Source organism: Haliaeetus albicilla, chromosome 18 (genome assembly GCF_947461875.1).
Source record: "Haliaeetus albicilla chromosome 18, bHalAlb1.1, whole genome shotgun sequence".
Lineage (NCBI taxonomy): Eukaryota > Metazoa > Chordata > Aves > Accipitriformes > Accipitridae > Haliaeetus > Haliaeetus albicilla.
Window position 1 is genome coordinate 25,918,165 of NC_091500.1, and position 25,176 is coordinate 25,943,340.

Sequence of the window (25,176 nt, forward strand, 5' to 3'; positions counted from 1 at the left end):
CTGTGTCCTTACTACATTATTCATGAAGGAACTCTGCAGTTCTGCAACTTAGGGTGACATTCACAAGCAACCATATTGCTTTTAAAATGAAGACATTTTAATCAGTAAAGCAAGAACACCCTGAACTCATCAGCTTCCTGCAAAAATAATTAATTTACTACTCTGGAATTTTTATTAAAATTTATGCACTGGATGCTACAGCTCAGGGTGGGCATTTCCTCAGTTTAGTGAGCAGCTGTTGTTGCTTAGTCATTCTGCTTGTACATGGTGGAGTTCTTTTTTTAATGTAGCATTAGAGAAAAGCCTGCCTTTCAGCTGCTAAGGAAAGAATTATATGCTAATAGAGAGGAGATGGACGGGAATCTGTGTTAAGGGTCACTTTGTTATTTACAGTTTCTCTCCACATACAGTTTAAACAAAAGAATCCAAATGATTAATGTTCAGTCTGCTTGGAGCCATCACTGTTCCCATTAAGAAACTGAAGACGTGTAGGAAGGCAGAACCAGGCTTCTGTTCTCATTAGTGTAGCAAGCCCTTTACTGTTTTACTGAAGTGCTTTTTTTGTTTTGTTTTGGGGTTTTTTTGTTTGTTTTTTAAATAAATTGGTGGTGGAACACAGACAGGATAAATAAGGCTGCCTCTTGGCCTCTCATATAGTCACAGTGGAACTGGATTAGTGATGGTGTGCCTCATTTTGTGTAGGGACAGTGGACTGCATTATGCTCCTTGCTCGCCTTGTCTTAACAACTTCTACCTGCCTGCCTTAAACAGCCCCTTTTCCTGCCCTGCTGTTCACAGTTGGTCCACCTTTCTTCCTGGATACAGTGCAGCAATATTAGACGTGTACAAAACTCTGATGCTAGACCGAAATGCTGTTGCACCTGTGTTTCCTACTGGGGATTTTGAACTAAAAAATTTTCTTATTTAATTCTGGAAATTACTTCGGTTCTCAAACTGTCATTGAAGTACACACTCAAATGGTTCATTATTGGGCATTTTGTTGGCAAAACTCACTTGAAACAATGTGATTTTGTTTAAAATTCCATAAAATCTTGCTGATTGTTAACAAAATGCAAACTTATGTCTTATTGTGAGAGCAGAGACTGTCACGCGGTTTGAAGGACTCTTTTGTGTTAATGTTGTTTAAATGTAAGCCGTAACAAGATAAATGCATTTCTCAATGTAACAGTATATCCAGCTGACACTTGATATACTCAGTCTGCTTGTTTTAGAAAGAAACAAGAAAAAAATAGATTTAGAAAGTTAACTCTTCTGAACTGCAAACTATTCAGTCTGATAACTGAAAATATAACTTACATTTCTTTTTATCGTGCATTGAGAGTAGGAAATCTGCATTCTGAGATGGGGGATTTCACCCACTACAGCCAATATTTAGCTGGTTTCTATGTGTTTTGGTTTTGCCATTCATTCAGTCACAGAATAAATCTTTGTTATGTGAAGCAGTGCCAATCAAACGGTAAAAACCCGGAGGGGACGGATACATTAATACAACTGCTATAAGGCTTAATGTAATTATTTTGTCATGTAGTTGCTAATTTGCAAATCCCTAACAACTTCTTTGTAAATCCTGGATGTCCTTGCCTGCTTTCCTCACATCACCTTTTGTATTTCGTTCCAATTATACCAGATATGTTTTCTCATACCATATCTTTTTCAGTTATTGATCTGAGTGTTAATGTTTCTCATCTAAGTCACCAGAAGCGTATCTTAGTGGTCTAAATGGATTCAGATATGAATCTGTCTAGTTGTCAGGATGCAATAACAGTAATAGTAAAACTAAGGAAATGCGCTGTTTAATATAATTTTGAACTTTGTAAATAAAAATACTTGTTTTCCCTTTGTCACCCACCTGGGAACAGCACAGTAAATTCAAGATACCGTCAGTCAGTAGTGACCACTTCTCGATGCCCTGTGTTCTTATACAGAGTGGCAGCTACTCTCTCCAGGACACCCTCCAAAGCCCTGTCCTCAGCCAGGTCTTCTCTTTATTGCCTCTTCTCGCTGTATGTTTATGGTATCTGGGCTGACTTTGTTCTGTACTCCAGGGACTTGCATTGCTTCGTGCCCCTTTCCCCTGCTCCACCCATACCAGCCCCTTCTGTGGCACCCTGATCTATCTCAAGGACTTCCTCAGCTGCCCTGCTCCCCACTCGGGAAGCGCGGCCCCTCTTGGTGCCATTGCTATTTCTTTTTGCCCGGGAGACCTTGACTATACTGGGGAAGTGAACAGAGTTGTTATTCAAGTGAAAGCAGTTATCATCATCCATGCATTTTATCTGTGGATTGTGGCAAGTTCACCGACATTATGCGGGGGACTCTGTGGGTAACCCCTGCCTCTTTTCTGGTGTTCTGGCTCCAACAAGAATCAGTAGGGTTCTACTAAATGAATCCTGATCCACTCCTTGAAACTTTCAAATTGATGAGGGATAGTGAGTGTATTGACACTTACCCATTACACGGAAACAGGCACTAAAGTACCATGTAACTGAACATAGGGACCTACTCTGCTCAGGTTAAAATTGGTGTATCAATGAATCGGGGACTATGGTAATGCAAAATTTTCTATGCCATTTTGAACACAAGAGCTGTATTTTGCAGTCACTGCGATAAAGTGCCTAACTTTTATGTAGCTAATTGCCCTAAATGAAAAATCCTGTATAAAAAATTGCCTTAGCTGCAGCTAGTATTTCTAGGCAATTAAAATGCTTCTTCAAGTCAACAGTTCTTAATCCAAGTTCAGGAGAGCTTATTTAGTTATTAAAATCTTACAGATTTGTAGTTCTTACAGTCTTTGGAAATAGTGCTTAAGGATTTAGCTTCTGCTGCCTATGGTGGGAGAAGAGAAAAGCCAGTCATACAAGCAGATTTGGTAGGCTGAATTGCATTGGCAGAATATCTTTGTCTTGTGCAGGACTCTACATGAGTGTAAGTAGGACATCTATTTACATTCATGAATTTTACTCAGGGAAGGTAGTCTTAATGAGCTACATATTAGGTTTATATATGCTGAATTTAAAGCAAAGGCCACTTCTGTGTCTTGTTGGTATACAAATACTCAGATTCTGGTCAGCACACCTGTTGGGCAGCTTGTGTTTTAGAGGTTTACAAGAATAATTAAAATATAATTTCAAGCCCTGCATTGTATTACACACGTAGGACTGGAGTAAGTAGATCCTATTCTCTGTTGTGTAATCAGCTTTTGGTGGCTGATTATCTGCTTTGAAGACTGGTAATGTTGTTGCGTGCTTTTAAGTGCTGACCTCTATACCAAGAATAGTATTCCTATCTTGTGTGCTTCACTTTCTTTACTCTGTCAATGATTACGTGTTAAAGCCACTGTATTACCCTTTGGAGCTGAGCATTCAGTCTTTCTTTCATGAGGGGAAGAGGGGGAGCGGGGAGTAACCTCATCTTGAAGTGCTATTTTAAGGATCCAAATTATGTTATTTGAATATAAGCATATTTATGAAAAGAAAAAAAAATGCATCTGGATTTGAATATTATGTCCTTTCCAGCTAACGCTGAAAGTTTTACTTAGTCATTTAAATATCTCAACAGTGTACTTTATAGATGAAATGTATACATGACTGGGGGAAGTGTGGACTGCAGCTGGGTCTAAGGATTCCTCTACTTGTGCCTGTGCTTATGCTAGTGGCATGTTATAAAAAAGTAAGCACTTTGCCTCTTAAACACATTTTCTTTTGTTCTTTCCCCACCAAATCTGTATACATCTTGGGTTTCTGCTGGTCCTTGAATATTCTTGGACTTCACCTGCCTCTGCAATCTGCCAGTTCTCCTCCTTTCCAAACGTGCCATGACAAGTACAGCCTTTCCTCTAGCTCTCTTTACTGACACTGGTTTTGCCATTCTTTTTTTTTTTTTTTCTCTTTTTTTCCCTTTTCCACATGCCAGATTCTAGGCTATGTACTCAGTTCTCCTCTTTCTTGATCTCCTGCTGGCTTCACTGGTTGGTACAGTTCCTAGATTTCTTCCCTCCTCTGCATTTTAGCACATCTTTCAACCTTCCTCACTGTGGGGTGATTCTGGAGAGTTAACTTGCTGGGTCCTGTCTTTCTGCATTCAGCCTTTTCTCTAGCTGTTCTGCAATCATTAAGTGCAAATACCAGCACACACTGATATTTCATGGGCCAGAAGCACAAAGTTATATTCCTGTGTGTCTCTTTCCAAGTTTTTATTTAACTTTGCATCTTTTCATGATGTGTACTCCCACTTGTCAGTGTCTTCCTGTACTCCCTGATAATCCTCCTTGTACTGTTTTGTAAATCCACTATCTCTCAAATATTTCTTGAGATTCATTTCTGCAAGGACAACAAATTAAGTATAGTCTGGGCATATTAGGCATGATTTTACTGTGAATGTGTCATGCTCAACTCCACTCTACTTACCATTTTTGGCCATAGACTTTTCTTCTGCAAATGAGCTCCCAATATGAAATTTTCACTGCTTAAGTGGTGTTTTGCATCAACTTTGTATGTAGGAGATTATGTAAGACACGCAAAAAAAAAGAGAGATGGAAACCTCTAGTCTGTTTCAAAAGCAAATGGAAAATTCATCAAATTTCACTGCTTCTATTTGGGTACATAATTTTACACTCAGATATGCAGATACTTAGGCAGCCTTTACCTGTGTAATGATTTGAGAACCCATAGACAGTTGTTGCTGAATAGGCAAGCATACTAATTTACTTGGGAAATCTAACCTTGCAGGCATGCATGCTTAAAGGAATGTGACTTGAAGTTCAAATTATGCTAAACTATGAGCTTAAGTTCATAATACATTTAATATCTAATACAGTGAGATGCATAAAGGCACATAAGGTAGCTGATCTATCGTAATTTCAATTAATAGTATTTCTGATTATGAATGGAATTAAATGTATATTTCAGTATAAGGAAAGACTAGATGCAAGATCAGTATTAAAGAAAAAAATAGAATTTAGGTCATCTGTGACATATTTGACTCTTTTCAAAATCTCCTCTTATCCCACTTAACAAAACCAATACTCTTGTTGATGTCAGCTGCTCCTGACTTGCTCACTTTTGTTGATACATGCTATCTCCCTTCCTAAATTACCTGGGCACCTTTTCGTGGTGTACATTCAAAGAAAGTTATTTTGAACCTCAGACAGTAAGTTTCTTAGAGCTACGAAATTTTAGCTCAAGTATTCTGATTTTCTTTGGATCTTTACAGTAATCGATGGTGTGAAGTAAATACAATATGGACCTATCAAGTGATGATAATTTCTGTAAAAGGAACTGGCTTACATTCATTATAAGAATTTGTCTTTTTTGTTTCTTTTTAATCCCACAGATGTATTTAGTGATTTTTCCAGAGGGGACTCGTTACAATCCTGAAATACCAAAAGTCATTGCAGATAGTCAATCATTTGCTGAAAAGGAAGGTAAGCAAAAAAAGTTTTGAAATCATCCTTTTGTTATGGTGTTAACATATGTATATGAAGATGATCCTGCCTTTAGCCTACCTGATTGATACTTGAGGGTTAGAATAGCATAAACCAGTGTTTCTCTTACCACAGAGTAAAATGAGGTAGCTTATATGTAGACATTTCATGTAGTTCACATTGTGCAAGAGTATTAATTCTCAAGAAAGCTCTGTTTAGTTTCTGTCTATATCTGTGTATTTACGGACACTTCTTTTCTTGCTCCTTCAGGGACATAAGAATTACCTGCACTGCATAAGGGCACTGTTCTATCTAAGTTGACATATAACTTCAATTACAGTTGTTACTCGATACAAAGAATATTTTGCATACAGATTGTTGTGCCTTAAAAGAGAGAGTCTTCCATCACTTCATTTTTAATTACTGTTAGTACTACCATGGCTTGTTTGGTTTTTTCCTCTCTCACCTTCCAGTCTCACCCTTCCTTGGCTGAACTTTATTCTGTAGTCACTTTGATTGTTGGCATTGTCTTTATAACCACAGATGGAATTACTTCATCTTTGGAAAGGCTTGCAAGAAATCTAGGGGTCCCAAGCTTTTTCATTTTTTCTCATGTCATATGCACAATACACGTAAACTTTTAAGTCCAATGGTTCAGTGAACATGTTTCCTGGTTTTGTTTTTTCCTGTTGACGAAAAGTGAAATAATTCACTTTGAAGGTAAAGAATAACAAATAGGTCTGGTAAATTCATTTCTGTGACACACTGAAATGAATTCACAAGTCTGTGAATCAGCCTGTTGATATCATCAAGCTATTAAGTATTGTTAGCTCTTGTCTAAAAGGATACATGCTTTTCTTCTCCTCCTTGGGAAGAATGGAATTTGTTTGCGTCTATGAGCAGGAGAGCTTAAGTCATAATGTATTCATCGCTTCAGTTTCCTGTTGGAAATGAAAGTCAAATGTTTCATTTAGGTTGGTGGTTCTTTGAGAGTTCAGAGGAGGGTGTTTGACAGGGGTTTTTTTTCCCCTCTCCTCCTTTTTCAGGGGAAAGAAAGGCCTTTCGTTGTCATTATTATTATCTCAGTAAACCTCTTAATTACAGTCTGCAAAACAGTAAAACACTGCTTTTGTGCTTTCACAGCACCTGTTCGTTTCTTCTTGTGCTTTTCTCTCTGGTATTGTTCTGCTTTTATTTTGTAAGGGTTACTCCTTTTAAAAACTCTCAAGACAAGTATTTATTAAACAAGAAGCATCACCAATTCTAGTGCAGAATCCTCTTGATCTGCTTTTCCCCACTGCTAAATCCTCCTGTTGTTGGTCTCTCTTCAACTTTTTATATGGAGAGAATGGGAAGCAGTCTGCATGGGAGCCTGCTCCCCTGCGTGTTCATGCAAAGATTGATATTCACTTGAATTAGAGCATCCCTCATACAAGCATGCTGAGAAGCAGGGATGGCTGACACTGGAAGCTGCGTACCAAACTATTCTGATGACTAAGAGCCAGTAGGCACATACCAGTACAAGGCGAATACCAGTACATCGGGGAGCTGCGAGGACAGGGTGCTCTGCGTGGCTGCTGGCAGGAGATAACAATGACTCCCTGGGGTCCCACCGTGCCGCCGTGCAGTGGTGCTGGCCCTGGCTTGCGGCTTCCACCCAGCAGCCCCAGTGCCACCACAGTCCTGGCTGCTGGCCGTGTGCTGGGGCTGCAGCATGGGAGCCATGACCAAACGCCTCACCAGCTGGTCGCGTGTAGGTTGAGTGCTGGCCGTGCTCCTTGTAAGCGTGCGAGGGCTGTTACGTGACACTGCTGAGCTGAACTAAAACCGCACAATTGCATGCTTGTCTAAAAGATCCCAGAGGCTTCTTATTTCCTACAGTTTTAGGAGAGGTAGTAATGCTCAGTAGTTCTGCCAGTCAGAGAAATGAGGACATCCTGTAACTTACAGTTTAAAATTTGCACTTCATTCCTTGTGGGGATATAAAGAAGTCTGATAATTTAGTCTTGTCATCTTAGTGTATTTGTCACAGAGCACACTGCTTCAGTGGTGGCTTTGCAGGCATGTGGGGGAATTTTTTTGCTTTATACTTTGAAATGTAAGCTTTATAATTTTTTTCCCTAGATTTTTGCACAATTTTATGTTGAGAAAATAGTGCAAGTATAATATTGGAAAAAGTGGTTTAATTAAGAAGACTTAAACTTCAAATTCATGTTAGGACCAGAGATATTGTACCCAAAGATAACTAAGCTATTCCTAGAACACAAGCAGAACTCATGTTTATCTTGCTGTCTGAAATACTGGTTTTGACATAAGTGTGTGTGTATGTTTTAGTACTTTTGCAGAGAGGGAGTATGAAAAGGTTGGTGTTTAATTTTACTCTCCATGGGCTGGATTCTCTTCTAGAGAAGGTTCATTGGTTTAAGCAGAATTATTGGGCTGAACTTAATTACCTGGTCTTAGTGTGACCAGCTGATGAGCTGCATCTCATATCTTAATGTTCTTTTTAAGTAAACACCAGTTTTGGACACACTCACTGCCTCTTTACAATTGGTCCTAGGACCAGTTCAACAAAAATAAATGTAAAAAAAAAAAAAAAACCAAACAAAAGGCTTAGGTTGACGTCCCAAGGAATATTTTGTCATTGCTGGTTTCAACTATTATATCTTTCCTCATTGATATAAATATATAAACAAATCTTATCTGTCTATGAATAGGATGGAAGGATATCAAACAGCAAAAGAATTTGAAGGTGATTGAGGTTGCCCTTGAAAGAGAGGCAACTTTTTAAAATACTGATAATACTTCATGTTACAGTTTGTTCTGCCATAGAACTTGGGTTCTACACAAAATCAGACTCCTAGCAAGAGCAGATGGTTTTCCTCTTTCTGAAACACAGGCAAATCAAACACACAGGGTAGATCCAATAGGTCTGCATAGATCTGGGTATGAGTGAGTTGAAACTGAAGGCTACAAAGCACAGAGAAACTTCTTGGGAAGGAGTAGGACCATGTACTTTCTTACTATTTTTAAAAGGAAATAAAGGATATCATACAGTAAAAAATTAAATCCATGGACTGGTCTTTCAAATATGTCATTAACTACCTTGCCAAGTTCAAGTTGAATGTACTGCCAGGTTTTTGTATATTAAAACTAAACAATGCCAGAAACATCTAGAGGTAGAAATTAATAAAATTAGAGCATCAGTATTGATGGTTTTCACGTTGGAGACTGACACATGGGTATCAGCCTTCAGCACTGATAGATTTGACACACCAAAACTCTATTCTAATTAATGTGAACTCAATTGTACGATAAAGTTGTGTCCACAATTGTATTCAATGAGATACAGAAAGTTGGTTACTTTCAGGAATACTGGGTTTATGGTGAGGAACTGAGAATGTTGTCATCTAAGGGTAATGCTGATACCCTCAGAAACTGAAGATTACTCATTCTTCACATTTTACAAGTGCCAGAAAATTCCAATCAGATCAGATTCTTACCCAGGATAGAACAGGAAGCATTTTAAACTCAAAATACATTTGTTTGATTGCATTGGGGAAGGAAAGATATGCTTCCTGACATTCACAAACAAAAGCAAAAATTACCTCTCTAAAACTAAGTTCTTTGGTTATTTGTGGTAGGATTAATACAGGAGTTTTTCATAGAAAAAGTTAAATTCTGTGGAGTTGAGAAAATCCAGTATTTATCTTTGTTGGCCAAAATAGCAATATTTGCTGGGGTTTCACAGCCACAGCAAACCACATAAGCAATGTTGCCAGAATATCAGATGAAGCCATGCATGTTTTGGGTTTGTGTGTTGGGGTTTTGGTAGTGGGGCAGGGGCTGCAGGGCCGGCTCCTGTGAGAAGCTGCCAGAAGCTTCCCCGGCTCCGAGTCGGACCCGCCGCTGGCCCAGGCCGAGCCCGTCAGTGACGGCGGTAGCGCCTCTGGGAGAAGAGAGTTCAGAAGGGGAAAAAACCTGCAGTGAGTGAGGGGATCGGAATGGGAGAGGAACCCCTGTGCAGATCCCGAGGGGAGTGAGGAAGGAGGGGAGGAGGAGCGGGGGAGGAGGGGATGCCCCTGCAGCCCGTGGGGAGACCAGACGGCAGGCTGTCCCCCCCCAGCCCACGGAGGGGAGCGGGGGAGCAGATGCCCACCTGCAGCCCGGGGAGAGAGGAGCCCACGCCGGAGCAGGGGGACGGATGCCCCCCAAGATGGCCGGGACTCCAGGGGGAAGCCCGCGCTGGAGCAGGCTGTGCCTGGAGGACTGCAGCCCGTGGAAGGGACCCACACCAGGGAGGTTTGTGAGGAACTGCAGCCCATGGGAGGGACCCCATGGTGGAGCAGGGGCCAAGTGAGGAGTCCTCCCCCTGAGGAGGAAGGAGCGGCAGAGACAAGGGGTGAGGAACTGACCCCAACCCCCATTCCCCGTCCCCCTGTGCCGCCGGGGGGAGGAGGGAGAGAAAACCGGGAGTGGGGTTGAGCTGGGAAGGAGGGAGGGGTGGGGGGAAGGTGTTTTGATATTTGGTTTTACTTCTCAGTATCCTTGTTTTGATTTGATTGGTAGTAAATTAAATTGATTTTGTTTCTTCCCCAAATTGAACCTGTCTTCTGCCTGTGACCATAAGTGGTGAGTGATCCCTCCTTGTCCTTGTCTCGACCCACGAGCCTTTCTTTATATTTTCTCCCCCTCATCCCGCTGTGGCCATGGGGGAGGAGTAAGTGAGCGGCTTCATGGTGCTTTGTTACTGGCTGGGCTTAAGCCATGACAATATGTCAGGTTTTCTCATTTCTGTCAGAGGCAAATGAAACCCCCCACTTCCAAGGCCATGGGGATATGTGCCGTGTAGCTGGATTTGAACCTGATACACCTAGTTGTCCTCTCCTGATGGAAAGTGGGTGGCTGTGTGAGATGGTTCCAGCAATTGCTACCAGGATGGGCTCTCTCTTTCTCCATGTTTCAGTATGGTTGGTGACTCGTGTTTCTAATATGACATTTTATAAGATCCTGATAATAAAATTAAATATTTCTTCCTCTCCTCTCTCGAAGATCTAAGAATGCAATAGCATGTGTTTTGCCCCTTGTCTCCTGAGCTTCTGCCTTCCAATATTTAAGTATATAGTCAGTAATCTGAGTTTAGAGTTCCCTTTAGTTTTCCATTGTATGGGAGTAGTCGGCTAACGTGATTCCCGTCTTCAAAATCTGATGCAGTCATCCAGTTGACTTACATATTGGTGACCCCTTTTAGGCTCTGATCTATTAGTTTAGGCATCTCAAAAGTGCAGCAATTCTTCCACACCACTCAGAGGGCTTGAGTTGCTGAGTCCAGAGAATTATAATATATAGGTGGCACTCATATTTTCAGAGGGATTTAACTCTAATCTTGTCATAATGTTAGAAGTGGTAATTTTTTTTATGTATTTATTTCAAACTGGAAATCTTTTAAAGCTGGGTCTTTTTAATGGTACTGGATTATAGAACAAAATTTCTGTAAAACCCACAAAATACATGATTACTATTTTTTTTGTACCAGCTTCTGGCATAAAATTTGTTCCATTTACATGTTCCCAAAATATGTATGCATAGATTTCTGATCATTTTCTAGGAGTTAGACCTATATAATGTTCCAAACAACCACAAATTTCTTAGGTTTAGTAGAATATGGACTTTATCCAAATGTTAAGAAATGGCATTTTAAAAATTTGAAAATAAATAGGAATAATCCAAAACCCTCCTACTCCTAATGTTACTAACTCTGAAAAGTCAAAGAGAAAGGGGTAAGAAGCTTGTTAAATTTAACTTGGCTTGCTTTTGCTGAATGAAGACAAAACAATCTTCCCTGGTGAAAGGCTTTAATGGAATTTTGTATTTATGTTTGATTTCTAACAGAGGTCATTTAATCAAGCAAACATTTCAGGTATTCATTTATTATCTCCCTTGTTTTTATGCAGAAAAGTGGCAAATGTAAATGTTTTTTAATGCTAAGTTTATCTTGACTAGTATCATGCTTTCTGCTAAGATGTTTGTACGTGCAGGATATGCTTATCTCGAAATTGCTTTTACAGGTCATGTAAAAAAGAGGTATTTCAACGGAGCTAATCGAAAATGTTTCCCTTCTAGGTCTTGGCATTGGTTCTAGATTGTATTTTAAAGCAATCTGAAGTACTTAATATCCATAAATGTTATTTGGAACTGTCTCTAAAGAAAATAGCTTTTGGTGGTATTTTTTCCACACACTTTCACGTAAGCAAGCTTGATGTAAAAGTGCACAGTGAGATGTGGAAAGAAGATATAATTTTTAAAAAGAGTAGGGTGTGGACCTTGAGTAGCATTTGGGAGACGTACCATTAGAATGAAGAAAGGGTTTCTGTTATTAAAAATAGTCCTTAGGAAATTAAGTTTAGGAAAGCAAGAAGCTACCTTCTGTTTCTGTAGATAGCCATCACAGAATAAAGTGTACCGAAGTGTGGTGCCTCTCATGTTTTGCTGTGGGATGGTTATACTCTTCTTGAGGGGATTCCTTGCATTTCTTGTACTTTAGTTCATGGTAACAGAAGACATTTTTTACAAGAGCATGCAACTTCATACTATCATCAGCTGAGTCCTATTTATGTAAGTTGATGGAATAGTAGCATACAAATGGATGGGCTCTACCACCATATGTCATTTTATAAGTCTAAGTCTGGACTCTGGTTTCAATAAGTAGGGCTTCGATCACTGGGGGGGCGTTCCAGAAGGCTGGTGGGAACTCAGTGTTGGGTACTTGGTGCACCCCATGTAACTGCAAAGCTTTCAGTCTAATATCACTACTGCACCCGCACACAAAAAAAAAAGGAAAAATAAGGCTAGAAGGATCTAATTGGTATTGAAATCAATTAATTGTTGTTCACCCTGCTTTCAGTTTTTGTATTACTGTCAAGTAACATGGGTTGTGGGAGGGGGACCTCAAACTTCTTCTGACATCCACTTTCAGTGGGCATGTAACTTTTGTTGTTGAAACGTGGTAATGCTAATGTAATACTCGTAGGGTATTCTTGATTTCAAGCTGGGTTTTTTTGTTGTTTTCATTGTAAAATGTGGTGTGTGCACACCAGGAGTCCAAATATGACTAATGGAATCCAAGTCTGAAAATGTAGATGGCCTGCCTGCACTGAACAGCTCTCTGAGTTTTTGGCCTGGATGAAGGGAAGAGGAAGAGTGATCTTCTCCGTAGAGTTGTACTCAGCTATTATATATGTAACTTCACCTGAGAAGTTAGATAAATGATGTTTTGTTTGGTGTTTTTTGTTCTTTTGTGTTTAGATGAAAAATTCAGTTCTATAGACATTAATGATTTGGGCCTTTGTACTTGCCAAACTAAAACCTTACTTTATTTCATTCAGTTTTCTGCAGACTTTCTGAAGTAAGTCTGCATCTTACTATAGTCTAGTAAATGGATCACATTTGAAGTACCATTGCTCACCGTATTTCTTCAAATTTTCACATTGTTTTCTTTTTTTTTTGTATGACTATCATTTAAAAGTTAGCTAATATAGAAGAGCAAAGCTGTAGCATTTTAAGGTAGAGTATTATATTATTAGACGTCTAGTTCATTTTCTTTGGCATTTAAAATAAAATCTCATGACCTCAAATACTTTGACTGAGAGTCCTAAGTTAGTATTGCGCAACACTAAAAACAGTTTAAGCACAGTGTGTTTTGTGAATTGGATGTAGGCAGCTTGCCAAGGTAACTATACTGTAACTACTTGGGTTTAAATTCTGTTATGTTGATTTTAGCAAAGATCATCAAGTAATTGCACGAATGTGTGGTTAATGTTTTTATAAAACAGATTCTTTAAAAGGATGTGCTGAACTCCTGGTGGTGCTGCATGTTTGTCATGCACTGGAGTGTTTTTAAATAATGGATTATGGAGTTTCTTTATTGATTTTAATTAGATGCATGCTCATTTTGTATTTAAACCTTCAAGAGTTCACTGGTAGCACGAGCACATGGAGTAAGAGAGGCTTATTCTATAGTTGCACTTCATAGATTGTCACTGACCATCTTCACCAAAATTGGCCATGAATTCAAAAAACTCAGCACTGAATAGTCTTAGATACCTAAATTAATTTGTCTAGAGGATTCAGTTCTCACTGAAGCCTGTTTTTCCCTTTTCTTCCCCACAGTAATAGTTTGGTTAAGGGGAAGATGAGTTGGGCAGGAAAGGAATTACAGTGTTTTTAGAAAATGTTTGGGAATTTGGCTCAACAAGAGTTGTGTTGAATGTAATGTCCACACTAATATCATTGCTGACACAACACTAGAATATTCAGTGCTTCATTTACAGAGTAAACATTTGGAAACATAACATAATTAGCTGTTTGATGTACCAGTTCACAAGCTAAGAAAACACTACCACCATGTTATGCTTCAAAATATTTACATGGTCCATATAACATTTTGCATTGACAGTTATCACTATTGCCGGTAAAGCTTAGAACAATGACTTCAGAAGGAGTGCTAGTAAATAACCTTTTATCTCTGTGTTCAGACAAGGAGATTCTTAGCAAATATTAAGAAATTAAGATAATGATTGATACCGAAATTTTCAACTCAAAGAATGTTACAGCAGTTTAGAAACTAGCATTATCTCACAATGTTCAGTAGATACTTTCATAAATTTAGATCAGAGTATGCTTTGCCCAACAAGGGAGAGAAGTTCAGTACAAAATCAGGACATAATATAATAACTTTTGAATTGATTTTGCAAGAAAGATATCAGAAGCAATACCGCAATACTTTGGTTTAGAAAAATTTCTCCATCAGGAACTAATAGCGCCAATGGATGGTTCTTTAAAAATGGACTGAAGCATAAGCCAGTGAAAAATAAAGCTAGAAAGGAATAATTGCAATTTTGTTCTGCCACTTCTTTTTGAGAAAGATACACATCTTACAGCAAAATAGTGAAAATTTATGCATAATATGCTTTTTTTTCCTAGAAGAACTTCCAGGTAAGTGTGGAAGAACTGTGTTCAGATCATGAGAAGGTTTGTGGGTTTTTTTGCTTGTTTTCATTTTGAAAATCATTGTATATTAAAATTCTGGAAATGAAGTACACTTTTGAGCCCAGTGTATTTGTATGTTCTTAAGTATGCTCTAGGTGGAAGTGGTCAGCTGAAGCAAACATGGATATGAAATACTGTTGTTAAAATTTGCAGAGTGCTGTTAAATCTGGCGTTCTTATGTCCTTGACATACCAATCTCTGTCTTGGCCTGGATGGTTAAAGAAAACAGTTGATTTCTGTGACTATGGATTTGTTAGTAGCCAAGTCAATTGTAATAGGTTGTTTGCATGGAAACAGAGAAGGCTTCCTCCTTGCTGTTGGTCGTCGGTGCTGTATTTTCCCCCTCCCTGCTTAGTTTTCTGCTGGGATAGTGAGTTGAATCAGCTGGTGGGAGGGGGGTGCCAGAGCAATACAAGGTTAGCAGCAGGAACAAGCACACGGAAGAGAACAGTCAGGGAAACAGCTGCAAGGATAAAGTGGAATGTCCCGTTTTCTTAGCAGCAGCTCATTGCAGTGAGCTGAAGCTGTCTTGAGTCTACTTTCCCAGACCTTTCCCAAAGTGAGGACCCTCAGAGTAACCATATCTAACATCCCAGAACGTGCCATTAGGAGAAGGAAGCAAAAGCAGAGAAGGCTAGAATCTATAGTAGAAAATAACAAGACATATTGAAATTTCTGACAGTATGGTAACTTTGGAGAAATGTGGCATCCTGTTTAACCATGTGTAGTTTAAGACAACCACTTTTTTGTTACCGTGGGGCAGTATTAGGCTTCACTATGTTAACAAAATTGGTTTTTCCTTTGGAACTAAAATGCCAGATGAGCGTTAGATGTGCTTAAAATTATCTGTGCTTATGCCTCACCTACCAAATCTGTTTCTGATGTAGAATTTCAGGAGGTGATGTTCTGTGCGTTTATTATTTCTCAGTTAATTTGCTCTTTTTACCTCAGTTGGACAAACATAAACATTAAAGAGAAGTGCTGTTTCATCACTTATGGGCAACATTAAAACCATCACTGCTTCTAGAGCAGGAGCTGTAAAAAGGACTTTGTTGAGCAGCCATTTTGTCATTACTATCTAAAGGATTTCTGTTTCATCTTCTACATGTGCCCAGTACAGCTTATGCAGTGTGCACATGCTCGCTCTCTCAACTGAGAATTGAGATTAAAAATAAACCTTTTGTGATTTTGAGTGGGGGTGCTGAAGTTCCTTGGCATGATGTTCATTTTGTGAATATAATCCAGTTTACTTTCAAACACTATAATTATTTTATTTTTTTCCCCTGTAGGGCTTGCTATATTAAAGCATGTGTTAACGCCACGTGTGAAGGCAACTCATGTAGCCATTGACACTATGAAAGACTATCTGGATGCAGTGTATGATGTGACTGTAGCTTATGAAGGTACTGTGGACCACAAAGGGCAAAGAAAACTGGCACCATCTATGACAGGTGAGTTGATGTATATTAGACATGCTACACCCATATGCTTGTTAATATACAGAACCAACTTCAGGTGCTTTGTAATGCTCTGAAGGTAATCTCCGCAGTGCTTCAGCCATCTTGCCATGCCTTGGTAGGGCATCATTCATCGGTACCTAGGCTTTACAATAGTTACCTGTGACATTCCTGCCCTCTCCTTCCGTTCCTTATTCCACACAGAGAACGTTTCTGTAGTCATATTCTGCATATAAGCTCTCTTTGGCGTGAAGGTCGTTAAAATGAACTTGGGGCCATAGGCAGCAGGTGCCACTTACCTTCATGTTTCTTCTAGCCCTGGGATTTGGCATCATCATAAATTCTCTCTTTCTTTCTCTCTGTTGTGTTACGTATGTGTACATGTGATCTAATTGCTGAAATGCATGTATTTTAAAGGGAAAATGTGTAGTAGTAGTAGTAGTAGTAGTAGTATTTTACTGGCAATTTTTCAAATTGCTACACATACCCAGTAACCTTACAAGCACTTCACAGCATTTTGTGCAAGTGGGCTTCACTTGCTGTAGTATTTTAAACCACCTACAGCACCTTAAGAGAATAGTGTAAGTTAGTTTTATGTTCCTCAAGTAATCTAACCAGAAAATAAGTTCTGGGTTTCTGCTGGCGAAAACTCTGGGACAGAGAGCTTTAGGGTTTGCTGGGTTTTTTTATTATGCTTGGCGATGGGTTGATTTTTTTGTTTCGTTTTGTTTTAAAAGTAATTCATTTACCTGCACTGTCAGTGGAGAGTCAGATGTCATCTTTCTTTCCTGTTGTAGCTGACCATACAGTACTCAGCCATATCTGTGCACGACTGTCTATTGCTAATTGACTCAGTGGTACTTTTGAGCAAGGGATCAGTGTTGACTTTGGGAACCTGCAGGGAACTTAGCTAACTCCCCACTCCTCAGCTGGCCCAGTGTCACAGGGACTTGTTCCTTCTGCTGCTAAAAATAGTTCATAGTGCAGCTGTTTTCATGTCACTTCATTAGTAGGTGTAACTCCTCAAGGTGGTGTAAAGTTCACATGAACTCCTTCCAGGTGCTAGTTGCTTAGAAGTTCTGGAATTGTCTGTTTTTACATTTTCACCCTGTTTAAAATTCTTCTGGATAGGTAAGCAACAAAACTGTTAATACTGTGTATTAACTCAACTCTTGTGTTGTACTGTAAGATCTTAGGATGGGTTTATTTTATGTATGTTTTGTTCCCAACAGGCATTTTTAATGGCTAAATATCAAATGGGGTTTATGATTTAACATTTTTTATTTATAATTTTCTTTTGAAGTTAATTTTACAGATTTTATTATTTAAAGTTTTTAATGTTTGTTTTGGTTTTTTTTTAAATACCTTATGACCCTCTTACAGACTCCTTTGAAGACTGGGCAGCCTCCCTCTTGTCCTGTCACCCAACCCTTTTCAAAGACCCCCTTCAAAACAAATAGGATTGTTTCCCCTTCTCTGCAGCATATCTTGTTTCAGGACTTAATTATTAGGCAGTTTCAACCATTCTAATGCTGGACTTCTCAGTGCCTGATGGTGAATTAAACTATTGAACTGTCATTACCTAATGATAAGATGGCAAATGTTCAAATTCCTTATAAGACTTCTTCACCTATTGAACCTTCTGGTTTGCCTGAAGCATGATATAATTATGGAAAGGGAACCAACAAACTGAATCTCCCTGTTGGCTGTTCCTTGTGTCCAGTGTCAAGTGGTAATCACACGGTTTGGGGTGGCTACTCCATATCCAGCCTTTTGGAGACTCCACAGCAGGCAGTCTAGGCATATCTTTCAGCCACCCTTACTGTTAGGGCTGGGGTAATTACTGTATCAGCCTTGAGTAAAAATAAAGGCAGTAACACAGAATGAAATGCAGCCAACCAGTTGTTACGCATTACAGAGTAGATAAATGAAATATCCATCCAGGGCATTCCACGCTATTGTGGCATTCACATGTATTCCATATAATATAAATTATGTAGATTAAGGACACTTTATAAATTACAGTGTGGAACATAGTTGTCATTCTTTTAGGCCCTCCAGGCACAAAGTGGAAGAAAAACAATTTCTGTTCTAAGAGGTCAAGATCATTTCACCATTTGTTATGCAGAAGTCCAACAATTGGTCCGTTCAGGAATATAATATAACAAGAATTGAATTACGCGTTGTTATGCATTTGAGATTTTTTAGCATTATTGCTCTTTTACAGTACTAAAATGAGTTATAAAACGTCATTTTCATGTGCGCATTTCATATGAACATTTCATATTTGTGTCAGTGCTGAATGAGAATTTTGGTTTTCATTCTCATCGGAATAAAATAGCAGTGCAATCCTGGTAATTTTTAAAAGATAAGGTTGACATGTCTTTTTCAATGTAGCAACTCTGACTGAAATTTATTGCATGGAAAACAAACTTTTGATAAACACAACTTTACTGGAGGACTGTATTTCCCATAGTATGACATTTCCCATGTGAATGAAATCTGAATTCCACATGGATATAATGTGTTTCTTGAGATGCATTTTACTTCCAGTTCTATAAATCTCAGTTCCTTAGAAGAGCCTGTGCCACTTCTGGAAAGACCCATACTTACCCAGGGATATGGCCAGCTCTTAGCTGCTGTCTCCAGTAGTAAACAGAGCAGGTTAAAAGGAACATTTTGGCGACTGTGAGTAGTACTACCATGCTTTATGAGAAATTGTGTTAGTAAACTGTAAATGGGAAAAAAAAATTCTGAAGAAAAAATCAATTGCATTTTAAATTTTGTAATATGGAGCTCAGTATAAATAGCCTTTCTTAGCAAAATTGGATTTTTTTTTTTTCAGTCTAGCAAGCTTAAATATCATAATGCTGACTTGCTCAACAGGATTAAAACAAAACATAGTATACTAGCAACTGGAAAATACACATTCACCATCCTTTCTGCATTAGTGCTTTGAAAAGAACAGTGAATGCCAGACACACCTGACAACACAGTACCTTTTTAGAGCAGGCAAATTATTATAGTATATCCTTTCAAATGTGTTAAACTTTTTGTCACTATTTATGCATTTTAATGTTTTGTTGGCACTTTCCAGCTGCAAGTTGTTTGTTTTAGAAGACATCAAATTTGATTAGTCTTAGACAGGGACTAAGATTAGATTAGCTTTAGGCAGGGATGTTGCTTTCTGCTGTTGCTTCACATCCAGTTGTGACCAACAGATGCAATTTTTTTCCTACCATTTATTTGTTATTCATTCCTTTTCATTCCGACAAGTTTGGATCTTGGTACGTTTCCAGTGGAAGCTTGTCCTGCACATGGCAGCCTTTCCAAAGAACAGCGATTTCCCACAAATTTCTCCCCTCTCACTACTGAAGATGGTTTGTCCAGGTCATTAATGACAGAATGTGACGGTCCTGCTTAGGGAGGACAATGCTACTAGACAGTATTTATTTGTGGTCATTAGAATAAGATGCAAATAACGATATGGGCACTGCAGCACAGCTGAAGTACATCTCAGGTACTGAATTCTGGAAGAACTATTTAGAAGGGAAAAGGAGGGGGAGAAGCTCTTCTGCTGGATTTGTTGACATTGTTTTACTACACCGTCATTAAGTAAAAAGTAGAAATAAGCTTGGGAAGAACGAATGAGAACCTAGTTTTCCCCCTTCTGAATGAATGTCTGAAGTGTTCACATCCAGCTTTGCCTGGTGTTAAGGGGCAGGTCTCGTGGGACGTGGGAACTGTTGTCATTCCTGCACCTGAAAGAGCATTACATACACTTCTACATCTTTATTATTCTGCCTGAAGGCTTTAACATAACCAGATGGCATTTATCTGGCCATTGTAGATGAAAGTGTGTGTGAAATAGCAGCATGTGACAATGATAAACACTGAATAAAAATAGCATGTACATGTAGACTCTGTCTTAAAGAAGTCAGGAATTCCTGAGAATAATTGACTCTGCTGTATATCAATTCCAGAACAAACACTTTGAAAGCATGTGTATGTGTGCATTTCTGAAAATCCGTACATCACTTTGATTGGTATAATTTGAGGAGGTCAGACTGGCCTAACTTCCCTAGGGGAAATTACACTTTTCCAAATGCTTGCACTTTTGTTAGGACCCAGACAGACAGTGAAGTACAGGACAATAGAAAAGAAACTGGAGCAATAGAAAGCAGTCTTTGTCTGGACTGTGGCCCAAATTTGATCACATCCATTGTCTTTCAAGGTCCAAAGAATGATAATAAGCACATAGTTATAGATAAGTTGAAAGAATTAAAAAACTAAATTAATAAACTGATAGTAAAACAGTCCAAAGTAAGATTTATAGTGATGAAATGACTAATAATCTGGTCAGATCTCTGCTAGCTGTCATGTTCTTATTGCATGAAAGAATATTGAAAAGTAAATGGCAATTATTTCAGAGCAACAGAAGAAAGGATGTAGATTAGAACTGAGGCAGGACATCAGTATTGGTGACATTTGCATCAAGTGTGGGATGACTTCTTAACATGTATAGTGAATCCCACATCAAGAACTTGTCATTCTGCATCTCTTGAAGCAAAATTTAAGTAACTACTTTTCATATTTCAAATTGTAAATTTTCCATTGAAATATTTGTAGGAATTTTGATAACCACACTAGTTGGCAACATAGTTCTGTTGTACTCTATCATATGTTTTTCCTTTAAAGGAAAACCGTGAGTTTAGTTTGTGTAAAATATTAAAATACAACTTTTTTAATAACATGATTTCACCAGGTACCACGAAGTAAACAAACTATCATTCAGTTTTAAACTGAATGCATTTTCACTTGTCGTCCATAGGACTAGATCTGTCATTTTAGAACCCCTGTAATTTCCTATTAAAAGTAGTCTGAGTAACATGAAAACCTATCTGTTAATTTGTGGATGACTTATTTGAAATGGCACTTTGAACACAGATGTGGACATATGCATCAGTATTCTGAAGATAAGGACAGTCTGGGTAAATGCAAAGTATTTTCATACTGTAACAATTGAACATTGTGCTTCTGCTCAACGATAATGACATTTCACTGAAGAGCAGCATCAGTTTATGGGAATGTATGCAGGCCTTGCTGTTGTTCTTCATTGGACTCCAAAAATCAGAGAAAACAAAGGTCAGTCTGAGCATGAGTAGCACCTCTGTTTCTTTACCCATCTCAAAACCAGAACATGAAGATGACTGTATTTGGAGTCCCTGTAGCACCATTTCTTGTCTCCAACACCAACCAAACTGGGATGCCTAAGGAGGGAGTGGAGTGTAAGAATAAGGCAAGTGTAAATGATTCTTCCTTTTCCCAAATCGCAAACACCTGTGGGTGCTGCATCTGTGTGTTAATAACACCCCCTCAATGGGGGTAATAACCCCCTTCAGCATCCCTTCGAGTCCAGAGTGTGTGTTCCTCTGATTGTAAACTAGGACCTTGTGTGTCCTAGTTATTCTCGAGCAGCTTCCTGCTGAAGGCAGGTACCTGTAGCTTCCCTTTAGGAATTTGTGATCGGAAAGCACATGGTCATCAGAAAAGCTTTGCTACACAAAGAGGATTTTGAAAGTATTTACACTGGAGATTCATAAAATTACCCTGTACCCTGGGCCTCATGCACATGTGAGAGGAAGCATTCCGCTCCCCAGGCAGCATTTATGTACAACAGCTTGAGGAGCTCCTGATCTTTATGCAATAGTGTATCTAAACCCTGAGGATAACAAAAATAACTTTAATTTCTTCACACTGTCAGGTTTGGCCAGAAATATGTTGCTGCTTTGAGAGCCTGTGTTTATTTTTGCTTTTTTTGTGCATCACAGTCCTTTTCTTCTACTTTGTTTGTGGTACTATTCTGTGTTTATGAAAACAGACTGGCTGAAGGAAAGGCAAAAACATCAACATTCACAGTACTGGCATAGCTCCTAACAGATCCTGTTTATTTGCTAGAGAGAGCATTGTTTTGAACTGGTCCAATACTTGTATCTTTTCTTGCCCTTTTTTTTTTTAATTGCATAGTTCAATGGGGTTTTTCCCACTTCTGAAACTTTAAAAATGTTCCAAGGAAGACACAGATATCTCCTAAATTTGCTCCTTTTCAGTTACCAGTGATGGGATACCCTTTAGATGTAATCCACAGACCTACCCTGATCCAGGGTCTGCTGCTGGCAGCCTATTGATCAAAACTGTTATTTGTAGGAAACCTCCTGCTGACTTGGCCAACATGCAATATTTACAAATTGTTGTAGACCAGTACAAAGGCCAGAATGCATCTGTTAAAATAACAGATTAAAGCCACTGGAAGATTGTTTCAGTGAACTATAACATGCAAGTACTATAGGTCTTCACCAAATACCATCTTGTTTCAGCAAGACAGCTTACAATGACACTCTGCTGCTCTCCAGCGCTAATGCCAGTATAGAAAACTGTATGTACCATTTTCTAATAATAATTTTTAAAGATTCTTTAGATGTGGGCATCTTCAGGAAGGTACAGAAATATGATTATTTACCCTTGAATTTGCAGGATTTGTTGAGCTGTAGTTCTTACCTTCCATCTTCAGGATTTTTTAGTATTTTTTTGTTGTTGTTAAGCTGTCATATTTTTCCCTGTGCTTCTCTTCTCCAAACTGAAAATTCGGCCTTTTTAATCTCTCCTTGCTTGTAATGCAGGTGTTTTTTCTCCTTAAATGTTTTAGGTGGCCTTCTCTGAGTCCACTACATCCTCCTTCAGATACAGAGACCAGAACTGCACATGGTATTTAAAATGTGGATTCACAGTCTTTTTATATATCTGCAAAGTGACTCACTGCCCTGTTCTCAATGTGTTTGCTGATGCTGCCCAGTATTTGGGGGGATTTGGGGCTGCTGCTGCACAGCTGAGAGGATGGTTTCAGGGAAAGGTCAGCAACTCCCAGATTGTAACCACCAGTTCCAAGTTAAGCATCATGTAATCAGGGTTTCAGTTGTTTTTTCCCCAGGTTTGTTTATGCTGAAGCTTGGCTGCCACATTTTCACCCTGTTTGCTCAGCTTTGAGGTCCTTTTGGAGTCCAGCCAGCGTTTGACTACCCAAAACAGCTTAGGATCTTCTGAAAAAGACATGACAAACTGGAGGGTTCACTGTTTGCTCCCTTCTTCAGCCTATCAGTCATGACAGAATGAAATGAGTCCTAGCATCAATCCCTGGAGGACCCCAGTTGCTGGGTCTTCTCCATACTGAAAAGTGACCATTAAGTCCTTCCATTTGCTTCCTCTCCTTTAAGCAGCTTTTGGTCTCTAAAACATCATTTCCTCTAATCCCATGGCAGCTTAATTTCTTTAATAGCCTTCAGTGTGGAACCCTATCAGAGGCTTTATGAAAATTCAAATATATCATGTCCAGTGAATCCCCTTTATCCGCCTGCTCCTTGACACTGTTGTAGATATCCAGCAAACTGGTGAGACAGGATTTCCCTTTACAGAATCCACGCCAACTCTTTTCCAACAGACTGTGATTATCTCTGTGCTTAGTGATCTTATTATAGACCCTGCTATCTTACCCAGAGATGTAAGACTCTTTGGTTTCTATTTCCTAGCATCATCTCTAAAGTCCGCGTTTGTAGAAGGGAAACTCCCCATTTTTCTGGCACAATGGCTGTTTGTGATGATAGGTTACACATCTTTGTTTTTAAATTCCACATTTAAGAGCTTTTGGATGAATGCTGTCTGGTCTTGGTGACTTCCTGACATCCAACTTGTTTATTTAGTCTAATACTTTCTGTCTGTTTACTTATTGATCTAGTTCCTTTGAGCGATCTGGTACAAAGAATGCAATGGGTGTAGGAATCAAACTTTTTCAGCAAGAAAGAATAATGCAAACAAATATTCAAGCTTCTCTTGCATGGGCTTATACTTTACCATGAGCGCTGCTCTTCACACCTTTGTCATCCAGCAGTCCCACCACTGCCTTAGCTGGTTTACTGCTTTTAATACATTCAAAAAAGTTAAAATTGTTAGAGCATCCTTTGCATTTTTCAAGTTCCTTTTTAGTCCTCTTAATTTTATGTTTATATTTGGCATGAGCGGTTTTGTGGCTTTTCCTTATTTGGACAAGCTTTCCATTCCTCAAAGAGGAGAAGGTAGGAATATAGTGGTAGCCTCCTTAATTTTCCCATTATGCCATACAGGTGGGTTTCAGACCCACCCAGACTTTTTCTTTTGCAGTGTTATACATCTTTTATGTGGGTTTCTAATACAAGTTTTTCTGGGGTTTGGTATTTTGGGGGTTTTTTTTACAGCCTCTAGGCTGCCTCCTTTTGGACTGTTTCTTTTAGGGTGTTTTGACAGTTTGCCTGGTTTCCCCCCCCCCTCATTACATAGTTCCTTTAATTCTGCATTTGTGTGCTGGATTCATTAAGACTCTTTCTTGTGGGTTTTGCTACTAGTTGTTCCAGGAAACAATCTCTTTTTTTTCTCTGGTGTTTTTGTTTGGTTCAATGGTTTGTTCTGTTTTGGTTTGGGTCGGTTTGGGGTTTTTTCCCCTCTACACCTCATCGTGATGAAGCATCAATGCAGTTTGATAAAGGTAGCTGGAATCTCACACTCTTGCTGTCAGTCCTGAACTTGCAGCTAGCTCTCAGTCTGGCTTCACACTCTCTGGTCACTGTTATCAAACTTAACAGGAAGTCATTTAATATATCTAATATATATTTTATTAGAGTCTCGGATTTCCATCCACATGGATTTTATTGTGCTTCTGTCTCCTTATTATCTAAAGCTATTATACTTCATATAGTCCTTCATGGATGCTACCATTCCCTCACCTGTACATCCTATTCTGTCATTCCTATAAATCTCGTAGCCTGGTAACGTTGCATGCTCCTTCAAGGCCAGCGGGACACCTGCCTTAACAGGGGCAATCTCTTGGTGCCAATAATTCTTGTTCTGTCTTTATGTTTAGGCTTCTCATATTGGAACAGAGGCACTTCTGAATTTTGCCCTCACATTGAATTTTAGCCACATCCACTTCATATGTTATGTCCATCTGAACAGGTGCTTTTCCTGACCTTCAACTTTCCCCAACTGCCAGCTGAAATGCTAACTTTTTCAGTTTTCATTGCCAGCAGCCTGGCTTAATAATGATTCAGGTGTATCCCATTTCTCATCTCAAAAGGTTCCCCAGCTCCTAAGGTGCTTACTTCCTATGCTGTGCCCCTTGTGCATGAGTGGACTCTTTGTGTG

General features: G+C 39.1%; 1 protein-coding gene across 1 annotated transcript in view; it reads left to right on the forward strand.

The window, feature by feature from the left end:
* The window catches only part of AGPAT5 (1-acylglycerol-3-phosphate O-acyltransferase 5), a 61,030-nt gene that overhangs the window by 25,705 nt on the left and 10,149 nt on the right, over positions 1-25,176 (forward strand). Inside the window, exons 5-6 of the mRNA XM_069805944.1 lie at positions 5,353-5,443; positions 15,781-15,942. Of these exons, the coding sequence (XP_069662045.1) occupies positions 5,353-5,443; positions 15,781-15,942 (253 nt within the window). The remainder of the gene's footprint in view (positions 1-5,352; positions 5,444-15,780; positions 15,943-25,176) is intronic.